Genomic DNA, 18,547 nt, shown 5'->3' with positions numbered 1-18,547 from the left:
ACTGATGTCAGGTTAACTGGCCTGTAGTTCCCTGTTTTCTCTCTCCCACCTTCCTTGAATAGTGGGGTTACCCATTTGCTACCTTCCAATCCACTGGGATAGTTCTAGAATCTAGGGAATTCTGGCAGATCACAACCAATGCATCCACTATCTCTGCAGCCACCTCTTTTAGAACCCTTGGATGTAGGCCATCAGGTCCAGGGGATTTGTCAGCTTTTAGTCCCCTTAATTTCTCCGGTATTTTTTCTCTACTGATATTAATTGTTTTAAGTTCCTCACTCTCACTTGCCCCTTGGTTCCCCACTATTTCTGGTATGTTTTTTGTGTCTTCTACTGTGAAGACAGATACAAAATATTTGGTTAACATCTCTGCCATTTCCTTATTCTCCATTATAATTTCTCCAGTCTCTGACTCTAAGGGACCCACAATTACTTTCACTAATCTCTTCCCTTTTACATACTTGCAGAAGCTCTCACAATCTGTTTTTATATTTCTTGCTAGTTTACTTTCATATTCTATTTTCTACCTTTTTATCAATTTTTTGCTGGTTTCTAAAACTCTCCCAATCCTCAGGCTTACTATTCTTCTTCGCAACATTATAGGCCTCTTGGAGCTACTTGAATGTGGGGGGCATGATTCGGAAGTTTGCAGATGATACAAAAATTGGCCGTGTGGTTGATAGTGAGGAGGAAAGCTGTAGACTGCAGGAAGATATCAATGGACTGGTCAGGTGGGCAGAAAAGTGGCAAATGGAATTCAATCCAGAGAAGTGTGAGGTAATGCATTTGGGGAGGGCAAACAAGGCAAGGGAATACACAATAAATGGGAGGATACTGAGAGATGTAGAGGAAGTGAGGGACCTTAAAGTGCATGTCCACAGGTCCCTGAAGGTAGCAGGACAGGTAGATAAAGTGGTTAAAAAGGCATATGGAATACTTTCCTTTATTAGCTGAGGCATAGAATATAAGAGCAGGGAGGTTATGCTGGAACTGTATAAAACATTGGTTAGGCCACAGCTTGAGTACTGTGTACAGTTCTAGTCACCACAATACAGGAAGGATGTGATTGCACTCGAGAGGGTGCAGAGGAGATTTACGAGGATGTTGCCAGGACTGGAGAATTTTAGCTATGAGGAAAGATTGGATAGGCTGGGGTTGTTTTCTTTGGAACAGAGGAGGCTGAGGGGAGATTTAATTGAGGTGTATAAAATTATGAGGGGCCCAGATAGAGTGGATAGGGAGGACCTATTTCCCTTAGCAGAAAGGTCAATAACCAGGGGGCATAGATTTAAAGTAAAGAAGGATTAGAGGGGAGCTGAGGAGAATTTTTTTTCACCCAGAGGGTGGTGGGGGTCTGGAACTCACTGCCTGAGAGGGTGATAGAGGCAGAAACCCTCAACTCATTTAAAAAGTACCTGGATGTGCACCTGAAGAGCCGTAACCTGCAGGCCAACGGACCAAGTGCTGGAAAGTGGGAGTAGGCTGGGTGGCTCATTTTCGGCCAGCACAGACACAATGGGCCGAATGGCCTCCTTCATTGCTGTAAATTTCTATGATTCTATGATATGAACCAGATACGAAGGGCAAAGTGAGTAATGGTTCTGATGATCCTCAAAAGAAGGAAATTCACTGCTGCAGCATTCTCATTCTGGGCCCAGTGTGGGGGGGCCCAGTGTGTGGGGGGGCCCAGTGTGGGGGGGGGCCCAGTGTGTGGGGGAGGGCAGTGTGGGGGGGGGCCCAGTGTGGGGGGGGGCCCAGTGTGTGGGGGAGGGCAGTGTGGGGGGGGGCCCAGTGTGTGGGGGGGGCTAGTGTGTGGGGGAGGGCAGTGTGGGGGGGGGCCCAGTGTGTGGGGAGGGCAGTGTGGGGGGGGGGCCCAGTGTGGGGGGGGGCCCAGTGTGTGGGGGAGGGCAGTGTGGGGGGGGGCCCAGTGTGGGGGGGGGCCCAGTGTGTGGGGGAGGGCAGTGTGGGGGGGGGCCCAGTGTGGGGGGGGGCCCAGTGTGTGGGGGAGGGCAGTGTGGGGGGGGGCCCAGTGTGTGGGGGGGGCTAGTGTGTGGGGGAGGGCAGTGTGGGGGGGGGCCCAGTGTGTGGGGAGGGCAGTGTGGGGGGGGGCCCAGTGTGTGGGGGAGGGCAGTGTGGGGGGGGGCCCAGTGTGTGGGGGGGGCTAGTGTGTGGGGGAGGGCAGTGTGGGGGGGGGCCCAGTGTGTGGGGGGGGCTAGTGTGTGTGGGGGGGCCCAGTGTGCGGGGGGGGGGGGCTAGTGTGTGGGGGAGGGCAGTGTGGGGGGGGGCCAGTGTGTGGGGGGGGGCCCAGTGTGTGGGGGGGGGCCCAGTGTGTGTGGGGGGGCCCAGTATGCGGGGGGGGGCCCAGCCTTGACCACTAAAGTACCATTTACATTGACCAGCCACACTCTTGACTCAGATTGCATGAAAATGTTTCCTGGGTGTAGGGACCCCACTGTTACTGGGTGTCACTGGCCCCTGATTGCCCCGTGAATGGTATTCACCTTTAGCGTAAGGTTCTGATTGTGACCCACTGTCGGCCCACTTTCACCCAATGTATAATTCAATCCTACTTAAGATGTTGTCACTGAGTAATGTTTGGATTATACACAGCGTGTTGGGAATGGGACTCTATATGAATCTGGATTAAATAGGAACAGGATTAGGCCATTCAGCAACTCCGTCCTGTTCAGCCATTCAATGAGATCATGTCTGATCTGTGTCCAAATTCCACCCACCAGCCTTGGGTCCATATCCCTTAATAATCTTTGTTGGCAAAATCTATCAATCTCCGATTTAAAATGATTAATTGAGCGAGCATTTATTGCATTTTGTGGGAGAGAGTTCCACACTTCTCCCACCCTTTGCATGAAGAAGTGTTTCCTAACTACTCACCTAAATGGTCTGACTGCTTTTAAGGTTACATCCCTTTGCATTACCAGCAGAAACAGTTTCTCTCTATCTACCCTATCAATTCCTTTCAAAATCCTAAAAACCGCAATCAAATCACCCCTTACCCTTCTATATTCCAGGGAATACAAGCCTAGTTTATGTAATCTCTCCTCATAATCTAACCCTTGGAGCCCTGGTAACATTCTGGTGAATCTGCGCTGCTCTCCCTCCAAGACCAATATATCCTTTCTGAGGTGCGGCGTCCAGAACTGTACCCAGTATTCCAGATGTGGTCTAACCAGGTCATTGTATAATTGTAGCAAAACTTCCTCCTCTTTATATTCTAGTCCTCCAGTTAGAAAGGCTAACATTCCATTCGCCTTTTGATTATTTTTTGTACCTGATGACTACATTTTAGTGATCTGTGTACATGGACTCCTCAATCTCTTTGGACCGCCACTGTTCTGAGCTTTTCACCATTTAAACAATACTCGGATCGATCCTTCCCTGGTCCAAAATGGATGACCTTTGGCAGGAAAAATCAGAGAGCAAGTTATTTTCTTAATGGCGAGAGACTGGAAAGTACTGCAGTACAAAGGGATCTGGGGGTCCTAGTGCAAGAAAATCAAAAAGTTAGTATGCAGGTGCAGCAGGTGATCAAGAAGGCCAACGGAATGTTGGCTTTTATTGCTAGGGGGATAGAATATAAAAACAGGGAGGTATTGCTGCAGTTATATAAGGTATTGGTGAGACCGCACCTGGAATACTGCATACAGTTTTGGTGTCCAGACTTAAGAAAAGACATACTTGCTCTCGAGGCAGTACAAAGAAGGTTCACTCGGTTAATCCCGGGGATGAGGGGGTGGACATATGAGGAGAGATTGAGTAGATTGGGACTCTACTCATTGGAGTTCAGAAGAATGAGAGGCGATCTTATTGAAACATATAAGATTGTGAAGGGGCTTGATCGGGTGGATGCGGTAAGGATGTTCCCAAGGATGGGTGAAACTAGAACGAGGGAGCATAATCTTAGAATAAGGGGCTGCTCTTTCAAAACTGAGATGAGGAGAAACTTCTTCACTCAGAGGGTAGTAGGTCTGTGGAATTTGCTGCCCCAGGAAGCTGTGGAAGCTACATCATTAAATAAATTTAAAACAGAAATAGACAGTTTCCTAGAAGTAAAGGGAATTAGGGGTTACGGGGAGCGGGCAGGAAATTGGACATGATTTTAGATTTGAGGTTAGGACCAGATCAGCCATGATCTTATTGAATGGCGGAGCAGGCTCGAGGGGCCGATTGGCCTACTCCTGCTCCTATTTCTTATGTTCTTATGTTCTTATGACCTCACGCTTACCTGCGTTGAAATCCATCTGCTGCAGTTTTGGCCACTCACTTAATCTGTCAATGTCTCTTTGAATTTTATGCTCCCATCTGCACTACTTACCATGTCACCAATCTTTGTGTCATCAGCAAACTTGGATATATGGCTCTCTATTGTGTTATCAAATTGATAAATATGGTGAATAGTTGAGGCCCCAGCACAGATCCTTGTGGGACACCACTAGTCACTTCCCTCCAGTTTGAGTACATATCCATTATCCCTGCTCTCTCTTGTACCACCTAACCAATCTCCTAACCAGGTCAATAATTTATCATCAATTCCATGAGCTTTAATTTTAGCTAACAATCTCTCATGTGGAACCTTACTGAATACCTTCTGGAAGTCCATATAAATTACATCCATAGACATTCCCCTGTCTATTACTTTAGTTCCTGCCTCAAAAAATTCAATTAGGTTCATTAGACATGACCGACCTGTTATAAATCCATTTTGGCTCTCTCCAACCAGCTCAAATTTCTCTAAGTGCTCAGTCAATCTGTCCTTAATTATAGATTTCAATAACTTCCCCACAACAGATGTTAGACTAACAGGTCTATAATTTCCTGGTTTCCCTCTCTCACCTTTCTTGAATAACATTTGCAATTTTCCAATCGAAAGGGACAATTCCTGAATCGAGGGAGCTTTGGAAGATTATAGCTAAACCATCTGAAATTTCCTCACCTATTTCCTTTAAAACCCTGGGATGGAAACCATCAGGTCCTAGGGATTTGTCACTCTTTAGTGCCATTATTTTTTCTAATACTGTTTCTTACTTACATTAACTTCAGTGAGTTCCAGTCCTTGATTCATTATTAGTTTCCCTGGAATGTCAGGTATATTGTCCTCTTCCTTCACTGTGAAGACTGACACAAAGTCATTATTCAACAAGTCTGTCATTTCCTTATTTTCATTTGCAAATATTACCCGCATCTGTTTTTAAAGAGTCCACATTAACCTTTTTCTACTAATATAATTGTAAAAACTTTCTGTTAACCTTGCTATCCCTCGCAAGTTTCTTTTCATATTCCCTTTTTGCACCTCTTACTATTTTTAGTCTTCCTTTGCTGATCTTACTATCTCTCCCAGTCCCCTGGATCTATACTATTCTTTGCACTTTTCATAGAACCATAGAAAGTTACGGTGCAGAAGGAGGCCATTCAGCCCATCATGTCCGTGCCGGCCAAAAAAGTGCTATCCCACTTTCCAGCACTTGGTCCGTAGCCCTGTTGGTTACGGCACTTCAGGTGCACATCCAGGTACTTTTTAAATGAGTTGAGGGTTTCTGCCTCTCCCACCCTCTCAGGCAGTGAGTTCCAGACCCCCACCATCATCGGGGTGAAAAAATTCTCCTCAACTGCCCTCCAATCCTTCTACCAATTACATTAAATTGATGCCCCCAGGTCACTGACCCCTCCACTAAAGGAAATAGGTCCTCCCTATCCACTCTATCTAGTCCTGTCATTATTTTATACACCTCAATTAAATCTCCCCTCAGCCTCCTCAGCTCCACAGAGAACAACCCCAGCCTCTCCAATCTTTCCTCATAGCTAAAATTCTCCAGTCCTGGCAGCATCCTCGTAAATCTCCTTTGCACCCTCTCCAGTGCAATCACATCTTCCCTGTAATGTGGTGACCAGAACTGTACACAGTACTCAAGCTGTGGCCTAACCAGTGTTTTATACAGTTCTAGCATAACCTCCCTGCTCTTATATTCTGTGCCTCGGCTATTAAAGGAAAGTATCCCGTCTGCCTTCTTAACCACTTTATCTACCTGTCCTGCCAGCTTCAGGGACCTGTGGACATGCACTCAAAGTTCCCTCACTTCCTCTACACCTCTCAGTATCCTCCCATTTATTGTGTATTCCCTTGCCTTGTTTGCGCTCCCCAAATGCATTACCTCACACTTCTCCGGATTGAATTCCATTTGCCAATTTTCTGCCCACCTGACCAGTCCATTGATATCTTCCTGCAGTCTACAATTTTCCTCCTCACTATCAACCAAACGGCCAATTCTTGTATCATCTGCAAACTTCTTAATCGAGCCATAGAAACATAGAAACATGGAAAATAGGAGCAGGAGTTGGCCATTCGGCCCTTCGAGCCTGCTCCGCCATTCATGTGATCATGGCTGATCCTCTATCTCAATACCATATTCCCGCTCTCTCCCCATACCCCTTGATGCCTTTTGTGTCTAGAAATCTATCTAGCTCCTTCTTAAATATATTCAGTGACTTGGCCTCCACAGCCTTCTGTGGTAGAGAATTCCACAGGTTCACCACCCTCTGAGTGAAGAAATTTCTCCTCATCTCAGTCCTAAATGTCCTACCCCGTATCCTGAGACTGTGACCCCTCGTTCTGGACCCCCCAGCCAGGGGAAACATCCTCCCTGCATCCAGTCTGTCTAGCCCTGTCAGAATTTTATATGTTTCAATGAGATCCCCTCTCATTCTTCTAAACGCGAGTGAATACAGGCCGAGTCGACCCAATCTCTCCTCGTACGACAGTCCTGCCATCCCAGGAATCAGTCTGGTGAACCTTCGCTGCACTCCCTCTATGGCAAGTATATCCTTTCTTAGGTAAGGAGACCAAAACTGCACACAATACTCCAGGTGTGGTCTCACCAAGGCCCTGTATAACTGCAGTAAGACATCCTTGCTCCTGTACTCAAATCTTCTGGCAATGAAGGCCAACATACCATTTGCCTTCCTAACTGCTTGCTGCACCTGCATGTTTTCTTTCAGTGACTGGTGTACAAGGACACCCAGGTCCCTTTGTACATCAACATTCCCCAATCTATCACCATTTAAATAATACTCTGTCTTTCTGTTTTTCCTTGTGAAGTGGATAACTTCACATTTATCCACATTATACTGCATCTGCCATGTATTTGCCCACTCACTCAACTTGTCTAAATCGCCTTGAGCCTCTTTGCATCCTCCTCATAACTCACGATCCCACCTAGTTTTGTGTTGTCAGCAAACTTGGAAATATTACATTTGGTTCCCTCATCCAAATCATTGATATATATTGTGAATAGCTGGGGCCCAAGCACTGATCCCTGCGGTACCCCACTAGTCACTGCCTGCCATCCCGACAAAGACCCATTTATTCCTACTCTCTGTTTCCTGTCTGTTAATCAATTTTCAATCCATGCCAGTATATTACCCCCAATCCCATGTGCTTTAATTTTGCACACTAACCTCTTATGTGGGACTTTATCAAAGGCCTTCTGAAAATCCAAATAAACCACATCCACTGGTTCTCCCTTATCTATTCTAACAGTTACATCCTCAAAAACATGATTTCCCTTTCACAAATCCATATTGACTTTGTCTAATCCCGTTGATATTTTCTAAGTGTCCTGTTATCACATTCTTTATAGTGGACTCTAGCATTTTCCCTACTACTGATGTTAGGCTAACAGATCTATAGTTCCCTGTTTTCTGTCTCCCTCCTTTTTTAAATAGTGGGGTTACATTTGCCACCCTCCAATCTGCAGGAACTGTTCCATAATCTATAGAATTTTGAAATATAACAACTAATGCATCCACTATTTCCATGGCTACCTCTTTTATTACTCTGGGATGCAGATTATCAGGCCCTGGGGATTTATCAGCTATCAGTCCCATTAATTTCTCCAGCACTATTTTTTACTCATACTAATTTCCTTTCATTCCTCCTTCTCACTAGACCCTTGGTTCCCTAGTATTTCTGGGAAGTTATTTGTGTCCTCTTCCGTGAAGACAGAACCAAAGTATTTGTTTAATTGCTCTGCCATTTCCTTGTTCCCCATTATAAATTCTCCCGTTTCTGACGGCCTTCACTTGTCTTCACTAATTTTTTTCTTTTTACATACTTGTAGAAACTTTTACAATCCACTTTTATGTCCCTTGCAAGTTTACTCTCAGACTCTATTTTCCCCTCTTAATCAATCTCTTGGTCCATTTTTTGCTGAATTCTAAACTGCTCCCAATCCTCAGGCTTGCTACTTTTTCTGGAAACTTTTTATGACTCCTCTTTGGATCTAATACCTTCCTTAATTTCTTTTGTTAGCCATGGTTGGGTCGCTTTTCCTTTTGTGTTTTTGCGCCAGAAAGGAATGTATAATTGTTGCAATTCATGCATTCGTTCTTTAAATGTTAGCCATTGCCTATCCACTGTCATGCCTTTTAATGAAGCTTCCCAATCTATCATAGCCAACTCACTCCTCATACCTTCGTAGTTTCCTTTGTTTAGATTTAGGACCCTAGTTTCGAATTGGACTACTTCACTTTCCATCTTAATGAAGAATTCTATCACGTTATGGTCACTCTTCCCTAAAGGACCCCCTCAACAAGTTTATTAATTAACCCCTTCTCATTGCACAATACCCAATCTAGGATACCCTGTTCCCTGGTTGGTTCCTCAATGTACTGGTCTAAAAAACCATCTCATACACATTCCAGGAATTCATGCTCCACAGTATTATTGCTAATTTGGTTTGGCCAGTCTATATGTAGATTAAAGTCACCCATGATTACTGCAGTACCCTTGTTACATGCATCTCTAATTTCCTGTTTGATCCCAGCCCCTACATTACCACTACTGTTTGGAGGCCTATAGACAACTCCCACCTGTGTTTTCTGCCCCTTGGTGCTTCTTAACTGCACCCAGACTGATTCTACATCTTGATTTTCTGAGCCAGTATCCTTTCTCACTATTGCTCTGATTTCATCCTTTACTAACAACCTCACCCCACCTCCTTTTCCTTTCTGCCTGTCCTTCCTAAATATCGAATACCCTTGGATATTCAGCTCCCAGCCTTGGTCATCCACATTCACGTCCAAATCATTAATAATATCACAAAAAGCAAGGGACCCAGTACTGAGCCCTGCGGAATCCCACTGGAAACAGCCTTCCAGTCACAAAAACACCTGTCGACCATTACCCTTTGCTTCCTGCCACTGAGCCAATTCTGGATCCAATTTGCCACTTTCCCTTAGATCCCATGGGCTTTTACTTTTTTTGACCAGTCTGCCATGTGGGACCTTGACAAAGCCTTGCTAAAATCCATGTAGACCACATCAAACGCGTTCCCCTCATTGACCCTACTTGTAACCTGCTCACCAAGTTAGTCAGACACGACCTTCTCTTAACAAATCCATACTGACTGTCCTTGATTAGTCCGTGCCTTTCTAAGTGACGGTTTATCCTGTCCCTCAGAATTGATTCCAATAATTTGCCCACCACCGAGGTTAGACTGACTGGCCTGTAATTACTTTTGTATGCTCTTTCCTTTAGTTTTATGTTATCTCTCACCCCTTTTGGCGATCATGGCTATTTTATTTAAGTAGAGCTCTTGCCCCTTAGCGTTATATACTGGTCCTGTATTAAACTAAATTCTTCTTTGAACACCTCCCACTGTTCATCTGTAATTTTACCCAATAACAGTTTTGACCAGTTTGCTGTTGTCAGTCTCTGTCTCATCCCGTTAAAGTTAGCCTTACCAAAATCTAGAATCTTAGTAACTGTTATATTTCTCCTTTTCAAACCTAACATTGAATTTGATCATATTATGTCCACTGTTAGGTAAATGTTCCCTTACTGTTAGATTATTTACTAAGTCTGACTCATTATTCATCACTAAATCTAGTATGGCCCGTCCTCTTGTTGGTTCTAGAACATCTTGCTCCAGAAAACTATCTTGAAAGCACTCATGAAATTCACTCCCTTTCTGACTTGAGCTACTCTGCTTTTCCCAATCTATATGAAAATTAAAGTCTCCTATTAAAACCACTTGCTTTTGCTGCAATCCTCTCAAATCTCTGAATTAATACATTCTGCCACTTCATTGTTGCTATCAGGAAGCTTGTAGATAACTCCCATTACAGTTTTAAGTTCCACTCTTATTCCTCAATTCTAACCATGGAGTCTCCACTGATAAATCTGTGTGTGGACTATATGGCCCTGATATTAGCGGGGAGGTGGGATGGCAGCGGGGGGGGTGATTGGGCGCGTGGGTAGCCCGCCCAATAAAAAATGTCCGTTCCCCACGTGATTGCGATTCAATTGGAGCCACTTAACATGGCTTCCGGGTTTGCCGTTGGAAAGCTGCGCAGTGGGCGGACTGCACACCCGCATCACAAGCTGTCGACGAGAGGAGCTCTATTTAAAGGGACAGTCCTCCAATGGCTGCTCCTGGAGCAAACACCCACGCAGCACAATGGAGCAGCCCAGGGGAAAGGCTGCTCCCAGATTCGGTGATGCCTCATTCCAGGTGCTACTGGTCGGGGTGAGGAGGAGGAGGGAAGTGTTCCACCCCGGGGACGGGAGGAAGTGCCCTGCCTCTGCCACCAAGAAGGCCTGGCTCGAGGTGGCAGAGGAGGTCACCAGCAGCAGCAACATCTCCCGCACCTGGATCCAGTGCAGGAAGCGCTTCAATGACCTAACTAGGTCAGCAAAAGTGAGTACACTTACTCATTCTCCTACATTCCGTCTCCCACATCACCGCACCCCCCCAACAACTCATTCTGCACTGCCACGACTATTCCATCACATCACCGCACCCCCCCAACAACTCATTCTGCACTGCCACGACTATTCCATCACATCACCGCACCCCCCCAACAACTCATTCTGCACTGCCACGACTATTCCATCACATCACTCCTCACACCCACTTAAGGCTCATCCTCAACTTACCTGCATTTCCTCAGCAGTTCCTCACCTCCGCATTAGCCACCCCACTACTGCCACTCACCCCAATCGTCATCCAATGTCACGGTTCTGTCTCATACTCACCCTCTGATGCATCTCTTTCATGGTCAGCCTCTCTCAAAACAATGCATTCATCGGCTGGCCACTTCACCATCACTCACTCACACGTCTGTACTTTCTCCCCTTATAGGAGAAGAGAGCCCAGAATGCACGGGAGAGGGCGAGGACCAGAGGTGGGCCACAACAAATAGTGGTCCTCACAGACGCAGGGCAGGAGGCCCTGCAGATCAGCCGCACCCTCGAGTGCCTCTCTGTCGGGGACACCGAGACTGGCAGCCCGCAAACATCTGGTGAAACAACTCTAACATTCATCACACACAACATGAATTGATGTTAACAATGATTGGCATGTTGAACACCTCAGTATGCTCATCGCAATATGACACATCTGTGATGATGCTTAATATTGCCTTCTGTTCTCTTATAGACCATTCAATGGCCGCAGTGACGGCAGAGGGCGATTCCTCAGAGGAGCTCGAGGCTTCTGAAGGGGCACCGTCACATCTGAGCGAGCCATCCACCAGCGCAGATACTCACACCTTGGTGGGTCCTAGTCCTCAGTTAGTTGGGTTGGCACCTGATGAGTTACCACACACATGTGAGCACGAGCAGACACTGGTGGCAGGGGCAGCTGCGGAGAGTCTACGTCGGTGGGAGCACTCCTCTCCAGGCTCTGCTCAGCTGGACACTGATGCTGAACCCCAGGGACCATCCTTTAAAAGGAGAATGATCGAGGGGCAGCAGCACATTTATGAGGTGCTGGAACAGGTGCCACGCACACTCTCCACAATCGCACAGAGAATGGAGGAGTCCAACTCCTGCATGAGTGGAATGGTGGCACAGGTAAGGGAGGGAATCTCTGAGATACTGTCACAGGGACGTGAGGGAATCTCTGAGATACTGTCAGAGGGACTTAAGCAACTCTCTGAGATACTGTCATGGGTAAATGCAGGAATGTCTGCGATGGAGAGAAGGCTAGCCTTCATTGTGCTTCAAGCACTGCTCACAAATGAATCCATTCAGGCCCTGACAACGGCCATTCGGACTCAGGGTGAACAACATTCTGCCGCCTTAAACAGGCTGACAGATACACTAGCACTGGCCTTACGAGTTTCACCATGAACACCCACACTTGATGCCACCCATTGGGTCACTCCACAGTGAGTGTATGTGTAGTTTCACACATGTCCTCCAAACTGTTGTCCAGCAGGGTGGTAGGAGTGATGTGGGCCTGGCCCAGGAGAGGGATGATGGCGAAAGGGGACATGGAAGTGGGGACGCCACTCAAAGTGCTCTCACGTCTCACCCGTTGCCCCCTCTCAACCAGTACCCGCAATGCTGCCTCCTCTCCAGGTGGCCGAGTCTGCCCCTGCACAGGTGCCGGTGGAGCAGTCTTTGGAGGGGCCCTCACGGGCTCCAAGCCCCAGAGGGCGTAGGCCCAAAGCATCTAATCGGTCAGGGCATGAACAAGAGCAACCTGCCACTCCCTCTGCTGCAGCCACAGGGGAAGCACCATGTGGAAGTAGTAGGAGGAGAAAGGCTACGGTTTTGTGATCACGAAGGGGATGCACAGGGTGTTTGACAGACGGTCATGTTTTTTATTTATTTTTAGTTTTTGTTAAAGTGACATTAAATTTTATGATTGTCGCCTCTGCTGCCCTGTCTTGCCCATTCGTGACTGGCTTTTGTGACAGGGCGCTTTCATGAGGTTCACCATGAACGACGACACTTGATAACACCCATTGGGTCAATCTACAGTGGGTGTTTGTGTAGTTGCACCACTGTTTTGTTCCGGGGTGGGGGAGGGGGCTGGTGTGGCCGCTCCTCTGTCCAGGCGGTGAGGACTGGGACTCTTCACACTGTCTGATGTTGGGAGAACCGTTCACATACCAGTGACTCCCAGGCTTCACGAGCAGCCAGGTGAGCTGCTGCTCTGCCCATGGGTTCCTCCACCTCCTCCTCCATGTGGGTGGCAGATGTGGATGGGGCCTCCTCCAGCGGCCCCCCCTCTCTGTTGTCGCCCTCTGTTCTCTTGTGCAGGTGCCTGTGGCACAGCACTGTGTTGTGGAGCTCCACGTGGAGGAGGTGTTCGCTGTGCTGAGCGAGGCTGGTGATGTTGCTCCTCCTCGGATGTAGTGGTGAATGCAGCCATGGCGCCCCTAGTCCTGGTGGTGTGAGTTTGAGGGGGTCCAAAAAGTAGTTAAATATGTGTGAACAGAAGAATTCTGAGTGGAAAGTAAGAATTTGCAGTGAAAATACAAAGATCTCGCAGCCAAAACTTTGTCTGAAATAATTGAGTGCCATTCTGCAATAAGTGACCTTTTCTCCCCATCTGTCAAAGAAGCGTTTACATCTCCCACTGGCTGCTGGCTGAAACACGTCTGTTGCAACAGGGAGTGTTTCCCACAGCACGGGAAACACGCTGAGGGTCCTTCAAAATTGTACCTCTACCTCAATGTGAAGAAAATTAAGTCGTTCAACTACTTAAACTCTCGAAACAACTGTGTCAAGTATCATCCCGCCGGCTTTAATTGCCGGTTGGACTTCCACAATCGGGAGGCAGACGCACACAGACGCGTTAGTGAAGAACCCGGAAATCTGGGGATTGGAGCTGGGTTCCGAACCCAAACGGGATTTCCCCAATGTTCGGAGCCATCTGCCCCCAACGCACCCGCAATTTCCCAGAAAAATTGAGCCCTTTGTATCTGGATTATACACCATGTGTGTTGGTAATGGGACTGTACATGTATCTGGATTATACACCATGTGTGTTGGTAATGGGACTGTACATGTATCTGGATTATACACCATGTGTGTTGGTAATGGGACTGTACATGTATCTGGATTATACACCATGTGTGTTGGTAATGGGACTGTACATGTATCTGGATTATACACCATGTGTGTTGGTAATGGGACTGTACATGTATCTGGATTATACACCATGTGTGTTGGTAATGGGACTGTACATGTATCTGGATTATACACCATGTGTGTTGGTAATGGGACTGTACATGTATCTGGATTATACACCATGTGTGTTGGTAATGGGACTGTACATGTATCTGGATTATACACCATGTGTGTTGGTAATGGGACTGTACATGTATCTGGATTATACACCATGTGTGTTGGTAATGGGACTGTACATGTATCTGGATTATACACCATGTGTGTTGGTAATGGGACTGGATACATATAGAATTACACAGAATTTACAGCACAAAAACAGACTATTTAGCCCATATGTTTATGCTCCACACGAGCCTCCTCCCCCTCTACTTCATCTCACCATATCAGCATATCCTTCTATTCCTTTCTCCCTCATGTACTTATCTAGCTTCCCCTTAAATTCATCGATGATATTTGTCTCAACCAGCCCTTGATCCACATTACAACTACTCTCCAGGTAAAGAAGTTTCTTCTGAATTCCTTACTGGATTTACTTGTACCACCATATATTTATGGCCCCTAGTTTTGGACAGTGGTCCCAGCACCAATCTCTGTGGAACACCACTTCCCATCTTTGGCCAATCTGAGTAACAAGCTTTAACTCCTACTCTCTGTTTTCTGTTTTGTAGCCAGCTTGCTATCCATTTTGCTACCTGTCCCCTTACGCCACATGCTCTGACCTTAGCCACGAGTCTACAATGCGGTACCTTATCGAAGGCCTTTGGAAAATCCAAATATATTACATCTACTACATTACCCTTGTCTACTCTTTCAAAGAATTCAATAAAGTTGGTCAATCATGACTTTCCCTTTTGAAACATGTGCTGATTATTCTTTATTATATTTTCGGTTTCTAGATGTTTTTCTATTACATCTTTGAGTAAATATTCCATTATCTTTCCTCCCACGACGTGAAGCGAACTGGTCTATAGTTCCCTGGACTCATTCTCTCTCCCTTTTTAAATATAGAATCACATTATCTGTCTACCAGTCCTCTGGCACTATTCCCTTTTTCAAATGAGTTTTTACCAATAAATAACAGTGCCTCTGCTATCTCTTCCCGAACTTCATTTAAAATAGGCGGATGAAATCCATCCAGACCAGTGGTTTGATCCTCTCCATGTTTGATTAGATTATCAATTATCTTTCCCCCTCTTTCTATATTGTGGTAATGGAACTGTACATATATCTGGATTATACACAGTGTGTGTTGGTAAAGGGACGATAAATCTGGATCATACACAGTGTGTGTTGGTAATGGGACTATGAATCTGGATTATACACGGTGTGTGTTGGTAATGGGACTATGAATCTGGATTATACACGGTGTGTGTTGGTAATGAGACTATGAATCTGGATTATACACAGTGTGTGTTGGTAATGAGACTATGAATCTGGAATATACACAGTGTGTGTTGGTAATGGGACTATGAATCTGGATTATACACAGTGTGTGTTGGTAATGAGACTATGAATCTGGATTATACACAGTGTGTGTTGGTAATGGGACTATGAATCTGGATTATACACAGTGTGTGTTGGTAATGGGACTATGAATCTGGATTATACACAGTGTGTGTTGGTAATGAGACTATGAATCTGGATTATACACAGTGTGTGTTGGTAATGGGACTATGAATCTGGATTATACACAGTGTGTGTTGGTAATGGGACTACGAATCTGGATTATACACAGTGTGTGTTGGTAATGAGACTATGAATCTGGATTATACACAGTGTGTGTTGGTAATGAGACTATGAATCTGGATTATACACAGTGTGTGTTGGTAATGAGACTATGAATCTGAATTATATACAGTGTGTGTTGGTAAAGAGACTATGAATCTGGATTATACACAGTGTGTGTTGGTAATGGGACTATGAATCTGGATTATACACAGTGTGTGTTGGTAATGAGACTATGAATCTGAATTATATACAGTGTGTGTTGGTAATGGGACTATGAATCTGGATTATACACAGTGTGTGTTGGTTATGGGACCATGAATCTGGATTATACACAGTGTGTTGTTAATGAGACTATGAATCTGGATTATACACAGTGTGTTGGTAATGGGACTATGAATCTGGATTATACACTGTGTGTTGGTAATGGGACTATGAATCTGGATGATACACAGTGTGTGTTGGTAATGAGACTATGAATCTGGATTATACACAGTGTGTGTTGGTAATGAGACTATGAATCTGGATTATACACAGTGTGTGTTGGTAATGGGACTATGAATCTGGATTATACACAGTGTATGTTGGTAATGGGACTATGAATCTGGATTATACACCGTGTATGTTGGTAATGGGACTATGAATCTGGATTATACACAGTGTGTGTTGGTAATGAGACTATGAATCTGGATTATACACAGTGTGTGTTGGTAATGGGACTATGAATCTGGATTATACACAGTGTATGTTGGTAATGGGACTATGAATCTGGATTATACACAGTGTGTGTTGCTAATGAGACTATGAATCTGGATAAGACACAGTGTGTGTTGGTAATGGGACTATGAATCTGGATTATACACAGTGTGTGTTGGTAATGAGACTATGAATCTGGATTATACACAGTGTTTTTTGGTAATGGGACCATGAATCTGGATTATACACAGTGTTTTTTTGGTAATGAGACTATGAATCTGAATTATACACAGTGTGTGTTGGTAATGGGACTATGAATCTGAATTATACACAGTGTTTTTTTGGTAATGAGACTATGAATCTGGATTATACACAGCGTATGTTGGTAATGAGACTATGAATCTGGATTATATACAGTGTGTGTTGGTAATGAGACTATGAATCTGGATTATACACAGTGTGTGTTGATAATGGGACTATGAATCTGAATTAAACACAGTGTGTGTTGATAATGAGACTATGAATCTGGATTATACACAGTGTGTGTTGGTAATGAGACTATGAATCTGGATTATACACAGTGTGTGTTGATAATGGGACTATGAATCTGAATTAAACACAGTGTGTGTTGATAATGAGACTATGAATCTGGATTATACACAGTGTGTGTTGGTAATGAGACTATGAATCTGGATTATACACAGTGTGTGTTGATAATGGGACTATGAATCTGAATTAAACACAGTGTGTGTTGATAATGAGACTATGAATCTGGATTATACACAGTGTGTGTTGGTAATGAGACTATGAATCTGGATTATACACATTGTGTGTTGGTAATGAGACTATGAATCTGGATTATACACAGTGTGTGTTGGTAATGAGACTATGAATCTGGATTATACACAGTGTATGTTGGTAATGGGACTATGAATCTGGATTATACACAGTGTGTGTTGGTAATGAGACTATGAATCTGAATTAAACACAGTGTGTGTTGGTAATGAGACTATGAATCTGGATTATACACAGTGTGTGTTGGTAATGGGACTATGAATCTGGATTATACACAGTGTGTGTTGGTAATGAGACTATGAATCTGGATTATACACAGTGTGCGTTGGTAATGGGACTATGAATCTGGATTATACACAGTGTATGTTGGTAATGGGACTATGAATCTGGATTATACACAGTGTGTGTTGCTAATGAGACTATGAATCTGGATTATACACAGTGTGTGTTGGTAATGGGACTATGAATCTGGATTATACACAGTGTGTGTTGGTAATGAGACTATGAATCTGGATTATACACAGTGTTTTTTGGTAATGGGACCATGAATCTGGATTATACACAGTGTATGTTGGTAATGGGACTATGAATCTGAATTATACACAGTGTTTTTTTGGTTATGAGACTATGAATCTGAATTATGCACAGTGTGTGTTGGTAATGAGACTATGAATCTGGATTATACACAGTGTGTGTTGGTAATGAGACTATGAATCTGGAATATATACAGCGTGTGTTGGTAATGAGACTATGAATCTGGATTATATACAGTGTGTGTTGGTAATGAGACTATGAATCTGGATTATACACAGTGTGTGTTGGTAATGAGACTATGAATCTGGATTATATACAGTGTGTGTTGGTAATGAGACTATGAATCTGGATTATACACAGTGTGTGTTGGTAATGAGACTATGAATCTGGACTATACACAGTGTGTGTTGGTAATGAGACTATGAATCTGGATTATACACAGTGTGTGTTGGTAATGGGATTATGAATCTGGATTATACACAGTTTGTGTTGGTAATGGGACTATGAATCTGGATTATACACAGTGTGTGTTGGTAATGAGACTATGAATCTGGATTATACACAGTGTGTGTTGCTAATGGGACTATGAATCTGGATTATACACAGTGTGTGTTCGTAATGAGACTATGAATCTGGATTATACACAGTGTGTGTTGGTAATGGGACTATGAATCTGGATTATACACAGTGTGTGTTGGTAATGGGACTATGAATCTGGATCACACACAGTGTGTGTTGGTAATGGGACCATGAATCTGGATTATATACAGTGTGTGTTGGTAATGGGACTATGAATCTGGATTATACACATTGTGTGTTGGTAATGAGACTATGAATCTGGATTATACACAGTGTGTG

At 44.6% G+C, this 18,547-nt stretch overlaps 1 protein-coding gene across 1 annotated transcript in view; it reads left to right on the top strand.

Moving 5' to 3' along the window:
* The window catches only part of LOC137312344 (granulocyte colony-stimulating factor receptor-like), a 105,893-nt gene that overhangs the window by 33,013 nt on the left and 54,333 nt on the right, over positions 1-18,547 (top strand). Inside the window, exon 4 of the mRNA XM_067978916.1 lies at positions 11,454-11,569. Within this exon, the coding sequence (XP_067835017.1) occupies positions 11,454-11,569 (116 nt within the window). The remainder of the gene's footprint in view (positions 1-11,453; positions 11,570-18,547) is intronic.

The sequence above is a fragment of the Heptranchias perlo genome, unplaced genomic scaffold (genome assembly GCF_035084215.1).
Source record: "Heptranchias perlo isolate sHepPer1 unplaced genomic scaffold, sHepPer1.hap1 HAP1_SCAFFOLD_423, whole genome shotgun sequence".
In the NCBI taxonomy this organism is placed as follows: domain Eukaryota; kingdom Metazoa; phylum Chordata; class Chondrichthyes; order Hexanchiformes; family Hexanchidae; genus Heptranchias; species Heptranchias perlo.
The sequence above is the reverse complement of the archived record's forward strand: the minus strand, read 5'-3'. Positions and strand labels throughout refer to the sequence as shown.